The 18,447-nt window shown below is 40.1% G+C and overlaps 1 protein-coding gene across 2 annotated transcripts in view; it reads left to right on the forward strand.

Moving 5' to 3' along the window:
• Positions 1 to 18,447, forward strand: part of cdc42bpb (CDC42 binding protein kinase beta (DMPK-like)) — a 199,287-nt gene that overhangs the window by 107,589 nt on the left and 73,251 nt on the right. For both annotated transcript variants that reach the window (XM_072490425.1, XM_072490426.1), the window contains exons 3-8: positions 2,621 to 2,704; positions 5,295 to 5,390; positions 5,602 to 5,750; positions 15,158 to 15,251; positions 16,345 to 16,545; positions 16,969 to 17,217. In XM_072490425.1, the coding sequence (XP_072346526.1) occupies positions 2,621 to 2,704; positions 5,295 to 5,390; positions 5,602 to 5,750; positions 15,158 to 15,251; positions 16,345 to 16,545; positions 16,969 to 17,217 (873 nt within the window). The remainder of the gene's footprint in view (positions 1 to 2,620; positions 2,705 to 5,294; positions 5,391 to 5,601; positions 5,751 to 15,157; positions 15,252 to 16,344; positions 16,546 to 16,968; positions 17,218 to 18,447) is intronic.

The following is an 18,447-nucleotide window of genomic DNA, read 5'->3' on the forward strand; positions in this document are numbered from 1 at the left end:
TTGCCAAGTATTTACATTTTATTACATTGCTCCACTTTGAGAAAGATTTGACTTCAGTCAGATAAGGACTGATAGATTTCTGGACTTCAATCCAGTCACTTTGTATGTGAGCTGGGAGGTGATAGAACTAAGTTAAATGATAGCCATGAAGTGGAGATGCCGGCGTTGGACTGGAGTTAGCACAGTAAGAAGTCTTAGAACACCAGGTTAAAGTCCAACAGGTTTATTTCGAATCACTAGCTTTTGGAGCACTCATTCACCTGTGGAAGGAGCAGTGCTCCGAAAGCTAGTGATTTGAAACAAACATGTTTGACTTTAACCTGGTGTTGTAAGACTTCTTACTAAGTTAAATGACAGTTTATTTTTGCTAGTACTCTGAAGGGCATTCAACAATAGCAACTTCAGACATAATGGCTACTGCAGGGAAAAGTTGACACGTTTTAAAAGAGATTTGCTCATTGATAAATCCTGCAATAGAGCTAACGACATAGCCATGGGATGCTGTGAACCTCTCAGCAATTTTAATAAATAGTCAGTTGTCCCTTTGTGTCGTTGCTCGTAGTAAGTAAGCAGATACATCTTTCTATAACACTGGATACATTTATTGCATATTTAAGCATAGCATCAAGACCACTGATTTAGTGACTGAATAAATATTTTCGATATTCATTTTCCTTTACTTTGGTGTTTGAATTCCACATCACTATTAGTTTTTCTGTGATCACTGAAAATTGCCTTTTTCTAGCATACTATTTTAGAACGAACAACACAAAACAAACTGGTACATAAGATGCAGTAGTTGAGCGGAAAGTATTATCTAGTGTTTATTATAATAATCTTTTAGTGTCGCAAGTCGGCTTACATTAACCCTGCAATGAAGTTACTATGAAAATCGCTTAGTTGCCACACTATGGCGCCAGTTCGGGTACATTGACGGAGAATTCAGAATGACCAATTCACATAGCAAGCACGTCTTTGGGACTTGTGGGAGGAAACCGGCGCACCCGGAGGAAAGCCGCGCAAACACAGGGAGACCATGCAGACTCCGCACAGAAGTGACCCAAGCCAGTGATCGAACCCGGGTCCCTGGCATTCTGAAGCAACAGTGCTAATCACTGTGCTACCATGCCGCCCATAGCAGTGCTCAGAAAGAGAACTGGGGTTTCGCAGCAGCTGGGGCAGTTTTACAATGCTGCAGTGAGGCTGCTGGAGTTTGACAACTTGGCGTGGTCCTACCTTTGGCTTTGAATTGCTGTGGATTGGGAACCTGGGGGTTATGAAAAATGAAATGAAAATCGCTTATCGTCACAAGTAGGCTTCAAATGAAGTTACTGTGAAAAGCCCCTAGTCGCCACATTCCGCCGCCTGTTCGGGGAGGCTGGTACGGGAATTGAACCGTGCTGCTGGCCTGCCTTGGTCTGCTTTCCAAGCCAGCCCCTCGGAGTTAGGAGTCCTGATGTAAAGTGAACCTGGTTTGACTCGCTGGTGGATTTCTGATTTTGGTCAGAATTTGGGGAAGAGAGGTAACATTGGCCTGATGTTACTAGACAGGTGGATGAGGGGGAGAGAAAGAGGAATCTTCAGTGTTGTTCCATCACTTCCTAAAATATTTCTCAAAGATTAAATATATTGTCTCTTAATATGGAGTCTTGTTCTTTTTTCTCTTTCACATTCTTTCTCTCAGTTTACATTTCTGACTTCATCAAAACAATTGATAGTGGATAATTAGACATCTTTATTTGCTTCAAAATTTAACTTAATTTGTGTTTTTTTTTAATGAATTCAGGTTGGTAATGACGATCATTTATACACACAAGTTCTCTGCCAACACGATCAACTTTCTCTGAATAAAGCTTTTCAGATTTGTCGTCCTAACCTTTGTACAAGTAATTTTGAAAAAACAACTATAACGCCAAGCTGATGAAAAATATTCCAGTTGTTTGCTGACTAAATGCCAATGAAACATCTTGGAAAAGTTGATTATAGTACACCATCTCAAGATGCACAATCTAACTTCAGTTAATTAAATATCAGCTCTGGAAAAATATACTAAGATCGTTCCCAGTCTGAAATCTTCCAGTGAAAACATTAGTGGGGCATTGAAGGGCACTAAAGACTATTTAATTTGTATAGAAAAAGACAGAAGGTAATATTTCTCAATGACTAAAGAGTCGATGACCAGAGAGCACAGATTTATGGGGATTGGGCAGCGCAACAAGAGGAAAGACATTTTTTACACAAGTAGTTTAGATTTGGAGTGCATCGCCTGATAAGGTCATGGAAATAGATTCAGTACTAAGTTCCAAAAGAGTATTGGATAAATATTTAAGAAGAGCAAATGATTAAAAATCAGGGAATAGGAGCAACTGGATTGCTATTCGAAAGAGCTGACACCGACTTGACAGACCGAATTGCCACCTTCTTCAATGCAGTATTCGATAATCTACGAAAGCAATCATAAATGTGTTAATTTTTCAAAATGCAGGTGAGCAGGAGTTGCTTACAAAATAAATAGCTAAGAAACTGAACATGGATGCTGTCCTCTATTAGGTTTGAATAGACCAACAATTTGTAAGCTGTTATACAAATTGAGTGAATTTCACAATTTTGTTCCTTATAGGTTGCAGTAGTGAAAATGAAGAACACTGAACGTGTTTACGCTATGAAAATACTCAATAAATGGGAGATGCTGAAACGTGCTGAGGTAAGGATGGGTTTAATGTAGTTTTCCATGTATTCGAGTCATCGTATTTTATATTTTTGGATGAATTGCCTTGCAGATGGATGTGGCAAATTATGCTTTTGAGATTGCAGTGAAAATGGGTCATGGTTGAAACTCCCAGCTGAACCGTACATAATGTAGACATGTTATGATTTCTTCTTTGGATCTCTTCAGTTTCATTTTCTTTCTCAGATGAGAAATTTAGCTAGAAAATAGTTTGCAGGACTTCAGGTTGCAATGTGTGCAATTGGAACTAATCTTTATGCCTTCAGCAAGATGGCTTTTCAAAATGAATATTTGGCTGTTTTTGCTTGAACCAGATTGTGGTTAGAATTCCTAGCTATTATCATATGCCAACTTGAAATTAGATTAACCTTAAATAGCGACAATTTATGTAGCAGTTCTGATATTTTATACGATTGTTGTGAGCAGTATATTTAGGTACAGGAGCTTGATTTAAACTAGAAGGATTGCAGTCACAGTAGGAATAATTGGAACTGTGGAAAAATATCGATTGCACACTAATTAGGGGCCAGAGAATATATTTTAGAATTTTACTATTAAAAGGGGGGGGGGGGGTGTAAAACCATACAAAGGCAGTGGGAATGAATGTTAATGCATTTTTCGTCAAACTGACCATTGTGCTAATGTGTTGGAAAGGAAACATTATGATGTTTCCTAACTTTGGTACAGGGTGGATATGACTTGTCATCCAGTCACACACTTTAAGGATTTTATGGAGGAAAGAAAATACAAAAATACTGATTGATGTACCTCGATACCTGTACCTTGGTACACGTGACAATAAATAAATCCAATCAAAATGAACCTACTTTTTCTAAAATGATTTGTGACAGTTGCTTCGAGGTTTCTGTTGTTTAGAAATGTCAGTAACTCTACACTAAGCCCATCTTGGTGAAGAAGTAACATTTCCTGCCACACGATATATATTCAAAGTTCTTCCCATGAAATATGCTTGCATGTGGACCATTTTTACATGAAATAAATTGAACAGTGCAGTCTTTAATTTAATCACCCAAGACTGGTTAACATCGGTCTTTTCCTATAGTTGCCTACTTGATTTGCAGGTCAATATAATGAAATATCCTCTAAAATTAATACACGGTGGCCTAAAATTTCCACTCTGCCATTGATGATCCTCTAGATTTGAGAAGAGTGTGGCAGCAAGCTAATTGGGGATATGCTCTAACAGTTCCTGCAAATTACTGCTGGGGAAAGTCTATGTGTGGGGAGGCACTTGGTAATTTGATGCAATAGTAAATCCTGCCAGCCAGAGTTGGGCCTCCATCCAAGTTTAGCCCAGTTAGGTCAAACCTTAGTTGAGCATCAGGAGTAGACAGGCACAAATAGGGGGAACTGGGGTACACTTTCACTAGGCAAGATGTTGGGTTATATTTCATGTTAGAATCAGTAAAATTTATACCTACCATTAAATTCATTTGTGGTTAGGAAGGATGGTATCTTCAGAATGCGCTGAACAAGAGATGGTGGTGATTGAATTAATTGTGCAGATTTCCACCATCACTAAAGACAATTAATAGGGTTCAGCCAGATTTAGAAATGTTTTTCAAATAATGGAAATCTTTTTAAAAGTGCAACATTTTAGGGACTTACTTGTTTTCTACTTTTAGATCAAAATTGAGCCTTGGTGGGAGATTGAAAGTGTGTCTCAATTTGCAGTTTCCATCCAGAAATTTTCACTGATAAATGCAGCTCTTTAAACAACGTGTCCCTCTTTCTGCAGAATTGTCCAATCCTAAGTTTTCTGAATTAATTTGAGAACCTTTACTTTTCCTACTTGCCTTCCTGTTAATTCCCCTTTTCTCCTTTACTGGTATACCCTCATTCACTTGGCCTTCCAAAGACTAATTCACATGTTGCCATGGAATTGAATTTTTACCCAAATTATCAACTTCACTTCATTCCCTCAACTTATTTGGGTTTCATTGGAAAATGTATGCAACTTCTGCCTTAAAAGATCCAGCAGTGTATTCTCCTCATGCTATTCCTTTTTTCAGACAGCTTTATGGTTGTCTTATTTTAAAGATAAAATAGTAACGAAATGAACTTGTGACAGAATTTTAATTATACTATTATTCTGAAGTGTTATTAGTTTCAGTAGTATTAAACTGTAATTTCCCTCTGATGCGTGATATGAGTGATATAATGAAACCACTGATTTAGTTTGATTATACACAATTTCAATAATACGAGGCTGATGGTAAGTAAGTAAGCCAGGTCATATCTCATTAGCTAACAATTCTATTCAAAATGATCACAGTGGAAGGAAGCATGATCTAATCAGGGTATGTCAAGTTTCGCAATTGACTCAAAATTGAGCTTTAATGTTCTTGAATAATTTTTAAACTGTGAAGCATTAATCATGAGCAAAACCTATTCAGTTTACTAATCTCTTTGGTTGCCTGACAAATGGTCATATCAGTGGCCCACTTTGATTGAGTGCAAGCCAAACCTTGAAAGTAATGTAGGAAATAATGCAATCGAACTAAATATAAGAAACCAGGCTTCTAAAACACTTTCTTGTACATAGACCGCTTGCTTTCGAGAAGAAAGGAATGTTCTGGTGAATGGTGATTGCCAGTGGATTACTACACTACACTATGCCTTCCAAGATGATAACTACTTGGTAAGTCTGCTTTCACTTTAAAAAATGTTAAGTTACCAAACGAAACAAAAAGATAACATTGTTATTCATTCCAGAGAAAATAGCATCTCAAGTTGTTAACCACGTGTTTTTTTTGTGATCATTTGCTAGTGATTGGCTTTTGATTAACCAAATATATTTAAAGATAGAGTATGTGTATTGTCTTATTAAATGCATTTTTGTGTATTTTCAGTATTTAGTTATGGACTACTATGTGGGTGGGGATCTGCTGACATTGCTCAGCAAGTTCGAAGACAGACTTCCGGAAGAAATGTCCAAATTTTACATAGCAGAAATGGTTTTAGCTATCGACTCTATTCACCAGTTACATTATGTACACAGGTATGTATCCTATGCTGCTAATTTAGTACAGTGTGATGATGTGGATGTCTGTCTATATTACCTTCTCCTACTCTTTTCCCCCCCCCCCCCCGCCCCCATTTTTCCCTCCCAGGAATCAGCACAAACCTGAAATTAAATGAAGGGCGCCCCCCAATTGTCTCAACTGTTAGTTAATAAACCTCCTGAGACTTTGAAGCGCAAAATGTTTAGTCTTAGTCCAAATCTCAGAGGAAGTGCAAGATCTGTTGAGAGCACCTCCAGGAACAGGCCCTAGATTATTCCATAATTCATCAATTCTAGACTAGAGGTTGGAATTAATAATTAAGATATGTTCCATTAGTTGCTTCTTTGTACAGAAGGCACCACTTTGCTACTCTGATGGATTCTGCTCACCATTCATTCTAAAGTGAGAGTTTACATTGTATGACTGATGGAGGGACAATTGTATTTTTTTTCACTTTTCATATTTTGGGTGCATGGCAAGACCGCAAGATTCGTAGGGTAGTCCTTCAAAGGAATAGATAGTCAGTGGGCTTAGCATTGCCAAACTTGATGTTTTACTAGGCAGTTAATGCGGAGAAGGTGTCGGGTTGGTGTAGTGATCCAGGAGCCACATGGGTGCAGATGGAATCAAAGTTGTGTAGAGGGTCTGGTCTGAGGGTGTTAGCGACAGCTTCGCTCTCGTTCTCACAGGCAAAGTATTCAACAAAGCAAATGGTTGTCTCCACTTGAAGATATGGAGACAATTTTGACAACATTTGAAATTGGGATCCGTGTCGAAGCTGGCACCCATCTGTGCCAACCATCTGTCCAAGCCTGCGAGACTGGATGCCACTTTCGGGAGGTGAGAAGGGAAGAAGGTGGATAGAGTAGGTGACTTGTTATCAGAAGGGTGGTTTTCCAGTCTTGGGGGAACTGTCGGAAATGTTCAGGCTTTCGTAACCTGACATATTCAGATATTTCCAAGTTCTCAACTTTGCGGAACAGATATTCCCGACCATTCCCCATGGTGCTGCCAACCTCTCTAATGGAGAGAGTTCTTTCGCTCACAGGGTCGGAGAAAGGGAGCACTTCTGATATTTATGGATGGATTATGTCAGAGGACGCAGTGCCAGTGGAGGGTGTTAAGGCCAGATTGGAGCAGGTGTTGGGGCCAGTATTAGATGATGCAGCGTGGAGTGAGGTCCTGCTTAGGGTGAACTCTGCATCCTCGCGCAAAGCTTTGTTTTAATCCAACTACGTAGTTCATATGGCACACCTGACTAAATCATTTTTTTGTAGGGGTGAAAGGAAGACACCCCTCAAAGGAAGACACTCTGCTCAAGGGGTCCAGCCAATCACGTGAACATGTTCTAGCCTTGCCCCAAGTTTGTGGGTTTCTCGGTCACTCCCTTTCACACCATGTTGCCGATTCTTCTGAAAATTGAACTGGAGCCCTGTCCCATCGTGGCCATATTTGGGATATCAGACTCACTAGAGCTGCAGATGGGCCCGGGGGCTGATGTCCTGGTCTTTGCCTCACTGGTTACCCGGAGGCGAGTACTGCTGGGATGGAGGTCTGCTTCCCTGCCCAGAGCTTCATTGTGGCTGAGGGATTTGATGGAGTCTCTATACTTTGAGAAAGTCAAGTACACCATGAGGGGAGCAATTGAGGGGTTTTACAAAAGATTGCAGCCGTTCATTTTTTACTTTTAAGGAATTGCCCACGGCCGGATGGGATTTATCCTAGGATTCTCTGGGAAGCTAGGGAGGAGATTGCTGAGCCTTTGGCTTTGATCTTTAAGTCATCTTTGCCTACAGGAATAGTGCCAGATGACTGGACGATAGCAAATGTTGTCCCTTTGTTCAAGAAGGGGAGTAGAGACAACCCCGGTAACTATAGACCAGTGAGCATTACTTCTGTTGTGGGCAAAGTCTTGGAAAGGTTTATAAGAGCTAGGGTGTATAATCATCTGGAAAGGAATAATTTGATTAGAGATAGTCACACGGTTTTGTGAAGGGTAGGTCGTGCCTCACAAACCTTATTGAGTTCTTTGAGAAGGTGACCAAACAGATGGATGAGGGTAAAGCAGTTGATGTGGTGTATATGGATTTCAGTAAAGCGTTTGATAAGGTTCCCCACGGTAGGCTACTGCAGAAAATACGGAGGAATGGGATTCAAGGTGATTCAGCAGTTTGGATCAGAAATTGGCTAGCTGGAAGAAGACAAAGGGTGGTGGCTGATGGGAAATGTTCAGACTGGAATCCAGTTACTAGTGGTGGACCACAAGGATCTGTTTTGGGGCCACTGCTGTTTGTCATTTTTATAAATGACCTGGAGAAGGACTCTCAGGGTTGTTAATATATACTGTATAATATGTATAGGTCGTTGCGACAGATAATTATATATTGGACTGTTAAATTATATTTTTGGAGAGTGCTACTTGTGATAAGGCAGTTGCAATTAGGGTTAGTTTTCATTTTTGTTATTTATTATTTATTCATTTTTTGTTTATAAAATAGGTCATTGTTATTTGTGTTGTTATAATATTGTGTAAAGGATGCACAATGTACTGTGTTGGTTGACCAAAAATTTTCAATAAAATATTTATTTTTAAAAAAAATGTCCTGGAGGAGGGCGTAGAAGGATGGGTGAGTAAATTTGCAGATGACACTAAAGTCGATGGAGTTGTGGACAGTGCGGAAGGATGTTACAAGTTACAGAGGGACAGCGCTGGGCTGAGAGGTGGCAAATGGAGTTTAATGCAGAAAAGTGTGAGGTGATTCATTTTGGAAGGAATAACAGGAAGACAGAGTACTGGGCTAATGGTAAGATTCTTGGCAGTGCGGATGAGCAGAGAGATCGTGGTGTCCATGTACATAGGGTTGTTAAGAAGGCATACGGTGTGTTAGCTTTTATTGGTAGAGGGATTGAGTTTCGGAGCCATGAGGTCATGTTGCAGCTGTACAAAGCTCTGGTGCGGCCGCATTTGGAGTATTGCTTGCAATTCTGGTTGCCGCATTATAGGAAGGATGTGGAAGCATTGGAAAGGGTGCAGAGGAGATTTACCAGAATGTTGCCTCGTATGGAGGGAAGATCTTATGAGGAAAGGCTGAGGGACTTGAGGCTGTTTTCGTTAGAGAGAAGAAGGTTAAGAGGTGACTTAATTGAGGCATACAAGATGATCAGAGGATTAGGTAGGCTGGACAGTGAGAGCCTTCTTCCTCGGATGGTGATGTCTAGCACGAGGGGACATAGCTTTAAATTGAGGGGAGATGGATATAAGACAGATGTCAGAGGTAGGTTCTTTACTCCGAGATTAGTAAGGGCGTGGAATGCCTTGCCTGCAACAGCAGTGAACTCGCCAACACTAAGGGCATTCAAATGGTCATTGGATAGACATATGGACGATAAGGGAATAGTGTAGATGGGCTTTAGAGTGGTTTCACAGGTCGGCGCAACATCGAGGGCCGAAGGGCCTGTGCTGCGCTGTTATGTTCTATGTTAGTTGTGGTTGGGGGGGGGGGGGGGGGAATTAGGTTTTGGGGGTTTATTTTGTACCAGTATTTTATTCTGTTTTGTATCATATGGAATGAAAAATCTGAATAAAAATATTTAAAAAGAAAGGCTGCCAGCATGTTCCAGGGAATTTCGTATTATACAGTGGTGTCAAATGTTAGAACAAAGACATTACTACAGGAATAAACATGAAAAGAACAAAACATTTTGTTCACCCTGCCTTATTTACGTTCTACTGCCCTGCCACCACCAGGACTTCCTAACATTCACTCTCCCCTTCTCTATACTCAAATTTGGAAGTGGATGGTTTAAACCCCTTTGTTCAACTTTTATTTAATGTTTTATCCAAGTTGTTTTCCTCTTTGTAAAGCTCCATTTTCACCTCTGTTAAAATGAACAGAGTAAACTCGTTTTATATTCCGTAATAAAATGCTGGAAATAATCTGCAGGTCTGGCAACATCTGTGGCAAGATAAATAGAGTTAATGTTTCAGACCTGTGGCCTTTCACCAAAATGGGAAACGTGAGCAATGTAATAGGTTTTGTTTAAGGGAGAGGGTGGAAAAAGGAATGCAAAGGAAGAATGGAATTAATTGAAATATTTTTTAGGTGTGGTAGTTAAGTTTCAGGCCTCCCCAGAGCTTAAATCAATGACCAAAAGTTTTGAAATGATGTATTAAGCATTGTGCCCTGGGCCCTCTGTAAACCTGCATAAACCTGTGCAATACAGATTTAAATCTGGAACTATACCGACCATACAGAAATACAACACTGAAATGTGTGGCCTGGGTTACAGAAGAGAAGCCAGAATGAGAAAAGAATGAGTTTTATAAGCAAACATTTCATGGAGGACTACACTAATGATAATTTCATAAGTTGCAAAATGTTATGCATAAAATAAAACCACATTTTTAATAAAGAAAATAAGGTTCTTGTTTTATTTTCCACAGTTTAAGCAAGTAAAAACAACTTATTTAAATTTCAGCCATGTAATTTTAGTTTGCAGTTTGAGCCTTATACGGAATTCAGGCCATCGGGAACCAACTTGATCTATACACATCAAGGTAGCAGATGTGAAGAACATTTGTGCCTGTATAGCTGTGAACATCATGCATTTCATCAGCACTTTGTATAATTCTGACCCTGTCTAGCCACTTTTCTGCAGACTTGCATACTGAATTAAAGAGCTTTAAAGTTGAATTTAATTTTCAGTACCAGGAACTGATTGAAGCTTTATATTTGATGATTAGACAAAAGTTTGACTTCCATAGCAATACTGTAGCAACTCTGCAATCCTCTCGATAATGGCATTCGAATGCATGGTTTAGTTAGGATTTTGGCCAAACTCTCCACAGGACTTGTGATTTGAAACCTTAGTAGTGTAGTGGGAAAGATGCTAAAGTTATTTTCAATTGCTGTTAAGTACTAGAAGAAACAAGCTATCATGACACCAACAACCATTGATTCTTGAGGTCTATAACTGTTGGCATTTCTGTTTCCTTGTCTACTTCAACAGAAATGGCTTTACAAAAACAAGCCTCTTGAGAGAATTATTACAGATCTGACCAACAGGTTTTACATCTGGCTTGATGAGAGCGTGAGAACCCTGTACGACATGTAGCATCTCTTCCAAAAGACAACGGGGGGAAAAAATTAAACTCTTCCATTTCATTCCGAGCCTGCTGGTTGTCTGAGGATTATAGGAAACAAATAATAATAAGAAGAAACTCTCTGAATAAAATAATTCACTCCGATCAGACTTGGTCAATGCAAACTTTATATATAGCATAGACCAGATACAGTTTTTGGTTCCGCAAAGATTTCATCTGATGAAACCGTCCAATTAGATATTCCAAAAAAGATGTTGGGAATCAACCTGAATCAGAACCAGGTTTACTACTCACGTCGTGGTTAAATATAATGTTTCATATGGCATTGATACAGGCCCTGAAGATTCTAAACTCAATATCTGATCTCTACTGATCTCAACTGGCATAGCATAATTGCCTTCAGGTCACCAACTTTGCTATTTTGAGTTGAGATTAGTTTAACAATTGGATCTAGTTCAGAATTTCAGGCTGGGAGAGGATGTAAACGTTGGTCAGAATTCCCATCTCTTCTGTATACTCAACAGCTCACTACTTGAATTTCTCCCACTGTTAAATTCCCTACCTAACAGCTCCGTGGGTGTACCCATATTACATAATAATCATGAAATTTTATTCAAGAAACAAGTTTTTAGCCCGAAGGCTGAATTGTACTGTGACTTTATTTAGACTTTATATGAATTTTTTGATGCAAGTTAATTAGCCATAATCCGCAAAGGACTGTGCGCATATCTCTCCTTTTAGAGGGAATTGATTATTTATAGCTCGAGGGGCAAGCATCACTCCGCAAGCATGGGACAAGGCATAGAACATAGAACATAGAACGATACAGCGCAGTACGGCAGGCCTTCACGAACTACCACAGAATGCAGACATATAAAAGAAATAGGCAAACAAATTCAGGTAAAACGAGTATTGACAGGATATTGAAAGAGCGAATTCAAATTACAAATCAGTACTCGTATTATAGACAAACAAAAACAGAAAATACTGGACAATGTCTGCAGGTCTGACAGCATCTGTGCAGAGAAAAGTGCTAACATTTTGAGTCTGAATGACTCTCTGTCAAAGCTAGAGAGAACTGGAATAGGGTCAGATTAATACTGTAGTGGGTGGGTGGAGCAATGGGGTTGGGTAGGGGCCCAGTGATAGATGGAGCTAGACAAAGATGTCGAGGACAGAAGATAAAAGCAATGTAAATGGAGGTCATTAAGGTTAAGAAGGGTGCTGATAGTGGCACGTAAAGAGATTAAAATGCGTGACTGGCAGAACAAAGGTAAACTGTGTCAAAGGGCAACTAGGACCTAAAGCAAATTACTGCGGAAGCTGGAATCTGAAACCAAAGAGAAAATGCTGGAAAATCTCAGCAGGTCTGGCAGCATCTGTAGGGAGAGAAAAGAGCTAACGGTTCGAGTCCACATGACTCTTTGTCAATGTCAGACCTGCTGGGATTTTCCAGCATTTTCTCTTTGGCGACTAGGAACAGTTGGCCCAAGTGGAGTGGGGGGAACAATGGTGAGGGAATGGAATAAATGAAAATAAAAATAAATTGATAGAAATAAAAGTGGGGTGAAGGTGGTGGAGTTCACAGTCCGAAGTTGTTGAACTCAAATGTTAAGTGCAGAAGGCTGTAACGTGCCTAAACGGAAGATGAGGTGCTGTTCCTCCAGTTTGCTCTGGGCTTCAGTGGAATATTGCAGCAGGTCAAGGACGGCCATGTGGACCTGAGAGCAGGACAGTGAGTTGAAATGGCAAATTTTAGGACGATCTGGGTCCTGCTTGCTGGTGGACCGGAGGTGTTCTGCAAAGCGGTCACCCAGTCTGCGTTTAGTCTCTCCAATGTAGTGTAGACCACATTGGGAGCAGCAAGTACAATAGACCAGATTGAAGGAGGTGCATGTGAAGCACTGACTCACTTGAAAAGAGTGTTTAGGTCCGAGGATGGTGAGCAGAGAGGAGGTAATGGGGCTGGTGTTACACCTTCTGCGCTTACATGGGAAGGTGCTGTGGGAAGAGGGTGATTGAGAAGTGGACCAGAGTATCCAGGAGAGAACGGCCCCTGTGAAATGCTGACAGGGGGAGTGAGGGGAAGATGTGTTTGGTGGTAGAATCATGCTGGAATTGGCGGTTTTGGAGGAGGCTGATTCTTTGAATGCAGATGCTGGTGGGGTGAAAATTGAGATCATGGGGGCCCTATACTGGTTCTGGGAGGGGGGAGGGGTTGAGGCAGAGGTGCGGGAGATGGGTTGGACACAGTTGAGAGCCCTGTCGACCATTGGGTGGAAAACCACGATTAAGGAAGAATGAAGACATGTCAGCAGCGTCGTTTTGGAAAGTGGCATCATCTGATCAGATGCGACGGAGACGAAGGAACTGGGAGAATAGGGTGGAGTCCTTGCAGTATGTTGGGTGTAAAGAGCTGTAGTCGAGGTAGCTGTGGGCTTTTAATGAATATTAGTGGACAGTCTATCCCCAGAAATTACAATAGAAGGATCAAGAAAGGGAAGTGTGAGAGATGGACCATGTGAAGGTAATAGAGGGGTGTAAATAGGAAGCAAAATTAATAAATGGTTCCAGGTCCAACCGGCGATGTACCGATTTAAAAAAAAAAAAAAAAAAAAAAAAAAAAAATTGTGGGGTGGGGTCAGAGCAGGATTGGAGCAAGGAATGGTCCACATGCCCCATAAAGAGACAGGCAAAACTGGGACCCATACAGGTACCCATAGCCACACCTTTGGTTTGGAGGAAATGAGACGTGTTAAAGGAGAATTTTTTTATTGAGAGGACAAGTTAAGTCAGACGGAGGAGGCTGTTGGTGGATGGGGATTGTTTGGGCCTTTGTGCGAGGAAGAAGCAGAGAACCCTCAGACCATCCTGGTGGGTAATTGAGATGTAGAGGGATTGGCTGTCCATGGTAAAGAGGAGGCGATTGGAGCCGGGAACTGGAAGTTGTTGATATGGTGTAGGGCATTGGAGGAATCACGAATGTAGGTGGGAAGGGACTGGACAAGAGGAGACCACATGGAGTCAAGATAGAAAGAAATGAGTTCGGTGGGCAGGAACAGGCTGATACAATGGGTCTACCGGGACAGTCCTGTTTGTGGATTTTTGGGAGGAGATAGAAATGGGCTGTCCGTGGTTGGGAGACTGAGGTTAGAAGCTGTGGAGGGAAGATCTCCAGAAGAGATGAGGTCAGTGGCAGTCCTGGAAACAATGGCTTGATGCTCAGTGGTGGGGTCATGGCGCCGTGAGGCAGCCGTGCTAGCGACTGCGCCACCGTGCTGCCCTAGGCGGAGAGAGCGTGCTGGAGGCCGGTAAAAGGATCTGTTGAACGGGGGGAGGACTCCTGCCTGAAGAAGTTAGCATGGAGACGAAGTCGGCGGAAGAAGAGTTCAGAATCGTGTCGAGCCCAAAATTCATTGTGGGAGCTTAAGGGTATGAGGCTGAGTCCTTTGCTGAGTATAGCATGTTCAGTCTCTGAGGGGAAGGTCAGAGGGTATGGTGAATACACGACAAGGGCTGGGGTTAGAAACAATTGGATCCAAGGGGTGGAGGGTCCTGGATGGGCGTTGGTATCGGTGAGTTGTTGGAGCTTGCTTTCTTTAACACCTGAAAGGAAGAGAAAAAGTAATGGTCAAGTAATGTTAAGGCTTGCATTCATTAAAAATTACACTCCATAATCAAAAATATATTTTGAAATGGGGGTAGCACGGTGGCGCAGCTACCTATGGTGCTGAGGACCCGGATTCAGGCCCTGCCCCGGGTCACTGTTTGTGTGGAGCTTGCACATTCTCCCCGTATTTGCATGAGTTTCACCCCCACAACCAAAAGATGTGCAGGGTAGGTGAATTGGCCAGGCTAAATTGCCCCTTAATAGGAAAAAATAATTGGGGAAAATTTAAAATATATATAATATATTATATATATATATATATATATAATATATATTTCAAAATATAAATGAAGTATAGTAACTGCAATACAGAATGTACGGTCTTACTGTTCAAAGCAATCTTGCATTATTGTTAATTAAAAGGGTCATATTGGATTAGAAATGTTAACTCTTTTCTCTCTCCGTAGATACTGACAGACCTCCTGAGTTTTTCCAGAGCTGTCTGTTTTTATTTCTATATTCTCTTGTTTTATATAGATTTCAATGATTATTTTATAAGTATGAATAGGGAATGGTTTACTGAAGAAACATGGAGATTTCAAATGCATAATCAATATGAGTATTTGTGCTATGAGTTTCCCTTTCCTCCCCCTCCCAAAAGATTGGTAATAGTCACTTTTATTTTACAGGGATATAAAACCTGATAATGTTTTGCTGGACATGAATGGGCATATACGTCTTGCTGACTTTGGTTCCTGCCTGAAGTTAATGAATGATGGCACTGTAAGTACCGTTTCTGGAAATATGTTCGAGGTATATATTTGAAGAACAGTTATATCGGAACAGTGTCCACTGTGTATCCCAGTAACATTCAGGAAATAGTTGTTTATATCACAGGACATGCAATATATTACAGTGCCTATTACACTGGTGTAACACACAAACAACACTTTGCTGTTCTCAAACAAAACAACTACAATGTTTTGGTAATTTCCCAAACATTTTTCATGTCACTTTTTTGGTAATCTTAACTAAATCTGTTTATTTCCTTCAGTGTCCGGTTGTCATCATCATGAAACTTGAAACTTAACAATATGTTCTGCCTTTGTTATAAACATGACTTCCTCTGACTGATGCCTGCCAAACAACAGCATTAAGAAGCTTCTGTAAAATCTTAGTTCAGAATTTCTCTTCTAATCTGATGGAAACTAGTAACTCTAGAGAAAGCTAAACTGATTGAAATTTTGATAAGCATAATGAGATGAGGGAATAAAAGAGATTCTGTAACTGCATTATTTGATTGATTACACAATACTTTACAGCAATTGTGCAAACATCCACCACCTTAAATATTCGCTCCCTCCATCACCAACACTGTTGCAGCCTAGTGTCCCATCCACAAGATGCACTGCAGCAACTTGCCAAGTCACATTTGTAGCACCTTCCAAACCCGTGACTTCAACCACTTAGAAGGACAAGGACAACAGCCACTTGGTGAAAATGCCATCTGCAAGTTCCCCTCCAAGCCATTCACTATGTTAGTGGATCAAAAGCTTAGTTCTGCCTTTATAACAGCAGTGGATGTACTTGTGCCATATGGACCTCTAGTTTCAAAAATGTGACTCGCCACCTTCTGGGCAATTCCAAATGGGCAACTTGCCAACAATGCCAATGACCTAAAAATAGATTTGCAATGACAAGTTGAAGTCAATGCATTGAATTTTATAATATTTGTGAAGATGGTTGACCCTTTCCATGAAACCTCTGGGTGTGCATCTTTAAATCTGTTAACACTGTGTTCCTTGTATCTTGTTGATTAGAGTAAAACCTGCTCGGATATGCAGGTTTCAGATGTTTTCTTGTCTCTGCTGCTTAGGTCCAATCCTCTGTGGCAGTTGGTACTCCAGACTACATATCTCCAGAAATCTTGCAAGCAATGGAGGATGGAATGGGAAAGTATGGACCAGAATGCGATTGGTGGTCTCTTGGTGTATGCATGTATGAAATGCTTGTTGGAGAAACACCATTTTATGCAGAGTCACTTGTGGAAACATATGGGAAAATTATGAATCACCAAGTAAGCCCCACTTATTTAAGGCTGACATTTGTTTTAGGTAATTTGTGTAATGTTTAAACTATTTGCAGTGAACCACAGCAGTTCACTTTGTAGGAGGAGGATGACTTTGTACCACTGAATATTGCAGTACATTATGACAAGCTAGTCATTTGGTTGGCATATGTTTAAATTGAAATTGGTTTTTTTTTTAGCATGCCATTAGGGTTGTTAATTATATCTTGTGCCCAGTTCTGATTATCATGTATCTAGCTTTCTGATAACAAAAATTTAATAAAAGTCATATATACTCAAGAAAAGCAAAATATTTCAAGGAGTTTGTCTGTACAGATCGAACTCACCATGTCTTATACATGGAAAATATACCATTAACCTGTATTTGTTTGGATGATATTGTCAGTAATGTCTAGTTTGCACTTTTGACAGGAACGATTCCAGTTTCCATCTCATATCACTGACGTATCTGATGAAGCCAGGGACTTGATACAGCGATTAATCTGTAGTAGAGAACATCGCATTGGAAAAAATGGGATGGAAGATTTCAAAAAACATTCATTTTTCAAAGGGATCGATTGGGACCATATTAGAAATATTGAAGCACCCTATATTCCTGAAGTCAGCAGTCCAACAGACACGTCAAACTTTGATGTCGATGATGATGTTCTCAAAAATCCAGTTAGTACTTCAATTTTAGTGGAATACTAAATAAAGTTCTGAGATGTAACAGCTTAAAGCAATCGGTGTAGCACGCAGTAGTATCATTTGACTATGGATGAGACACGAGTTTGATTTTTAGCAGTACTTGTGTGTTATTTCACAGAACTTCCACCCCTGTGAGAACATTTTGCTTTCTCTTTCCCTTTCTTTCCAAATGTTGTTTTACTCCCAAAATTCAAACAGCTGAAAGAGTCTGGTGAGCCACAGGCCTTTGGTATAACCACAGCTAGATAGTTCAACTCATGATGTGATCAAGACCTGTCCAGATTTATCGGAAACACTGGAGTCTCCTTTAGTTGTCAGGCAGCCTTGGGATTGAAACCTGTGACCATCTGGAAGTTTAAGCTGTTTTTGTTGCTAGACATCTGGTTACTCCATTGATCTTTCTCAGAATATTGACGTCCATCTGCAGAACACTTTAATACAGTTTCCAGTTATTTTAAATATGTGTCATGCAACTAATATAATTGGAAACTGCTGAAATTGTAGGATGATTGCTGTACTTTTAAATATCTGGTGTGGAGGCGATCCTTGTGTTTTCCAGAAAGAATTTATGCTTACTCCTTTAATTGGTCAGAAATGCAATTTTGAAGCAAAGCATGTTTGCACAACACTAAACATTATTTATGTAGTGTGAAATTCCAAAATTAAGACTACTTGAGGACAAGGTAACTGGAAGCGAAAAGTAATCCCAATAATTTTTTAATTACGTTTTTTACTTGTTTTTGGTTAAATTACACACCACTGTCACAACCATTAGCATTGTCTAACTCATTTGGAATTCACTCTTTTTCAACGCCTCCCTTCTAAACCACCCCGTCAAGAATTTCCTTAACATTTCTAAGAAAGACAAATCAGCAGTGCTTCCATATTTTGACTAATCAAAATGTCTGCTTTTCCTTTAAACCTTGCAATGAAACAGGGCCAAATTCTTATTTTTGTTCTTTAGCCAGAGAAGCATGTATCTAACAGGACTTTCAAATCTGATTTGTCTTGGAAGAGAATTTGTTCGTAATTAAGGTGTAATTTTCCAGTTCAGCAAAAGAAAACTCCAGATTGGCATTAGTTTTGTTTTAGACACGAGGACACTGAATCAAACATCTCAAAAGCCAAAGGTTTTGCACAGAATAATAAACTCTTGGGATAGCAGTCTCGGTAAAATAGTGAGGCAAAAATGTATTTTAAGAA

This window comes from Scyliorhinus torazame, chromosome 2 (assembly GCF_047496885.1).
Source record: "Scyliorhinus torazame isolate Kashiwa2021f chromosome 2, sScyTor2.1, whole genome shotgun sequence".
NCBI lineage: Eukaryota > Metazoa > Chordata > Chondrichthyes > Carcharhiniformes > Scyliorhinidae > Scyliorhinus > Scyliorhinus torazame.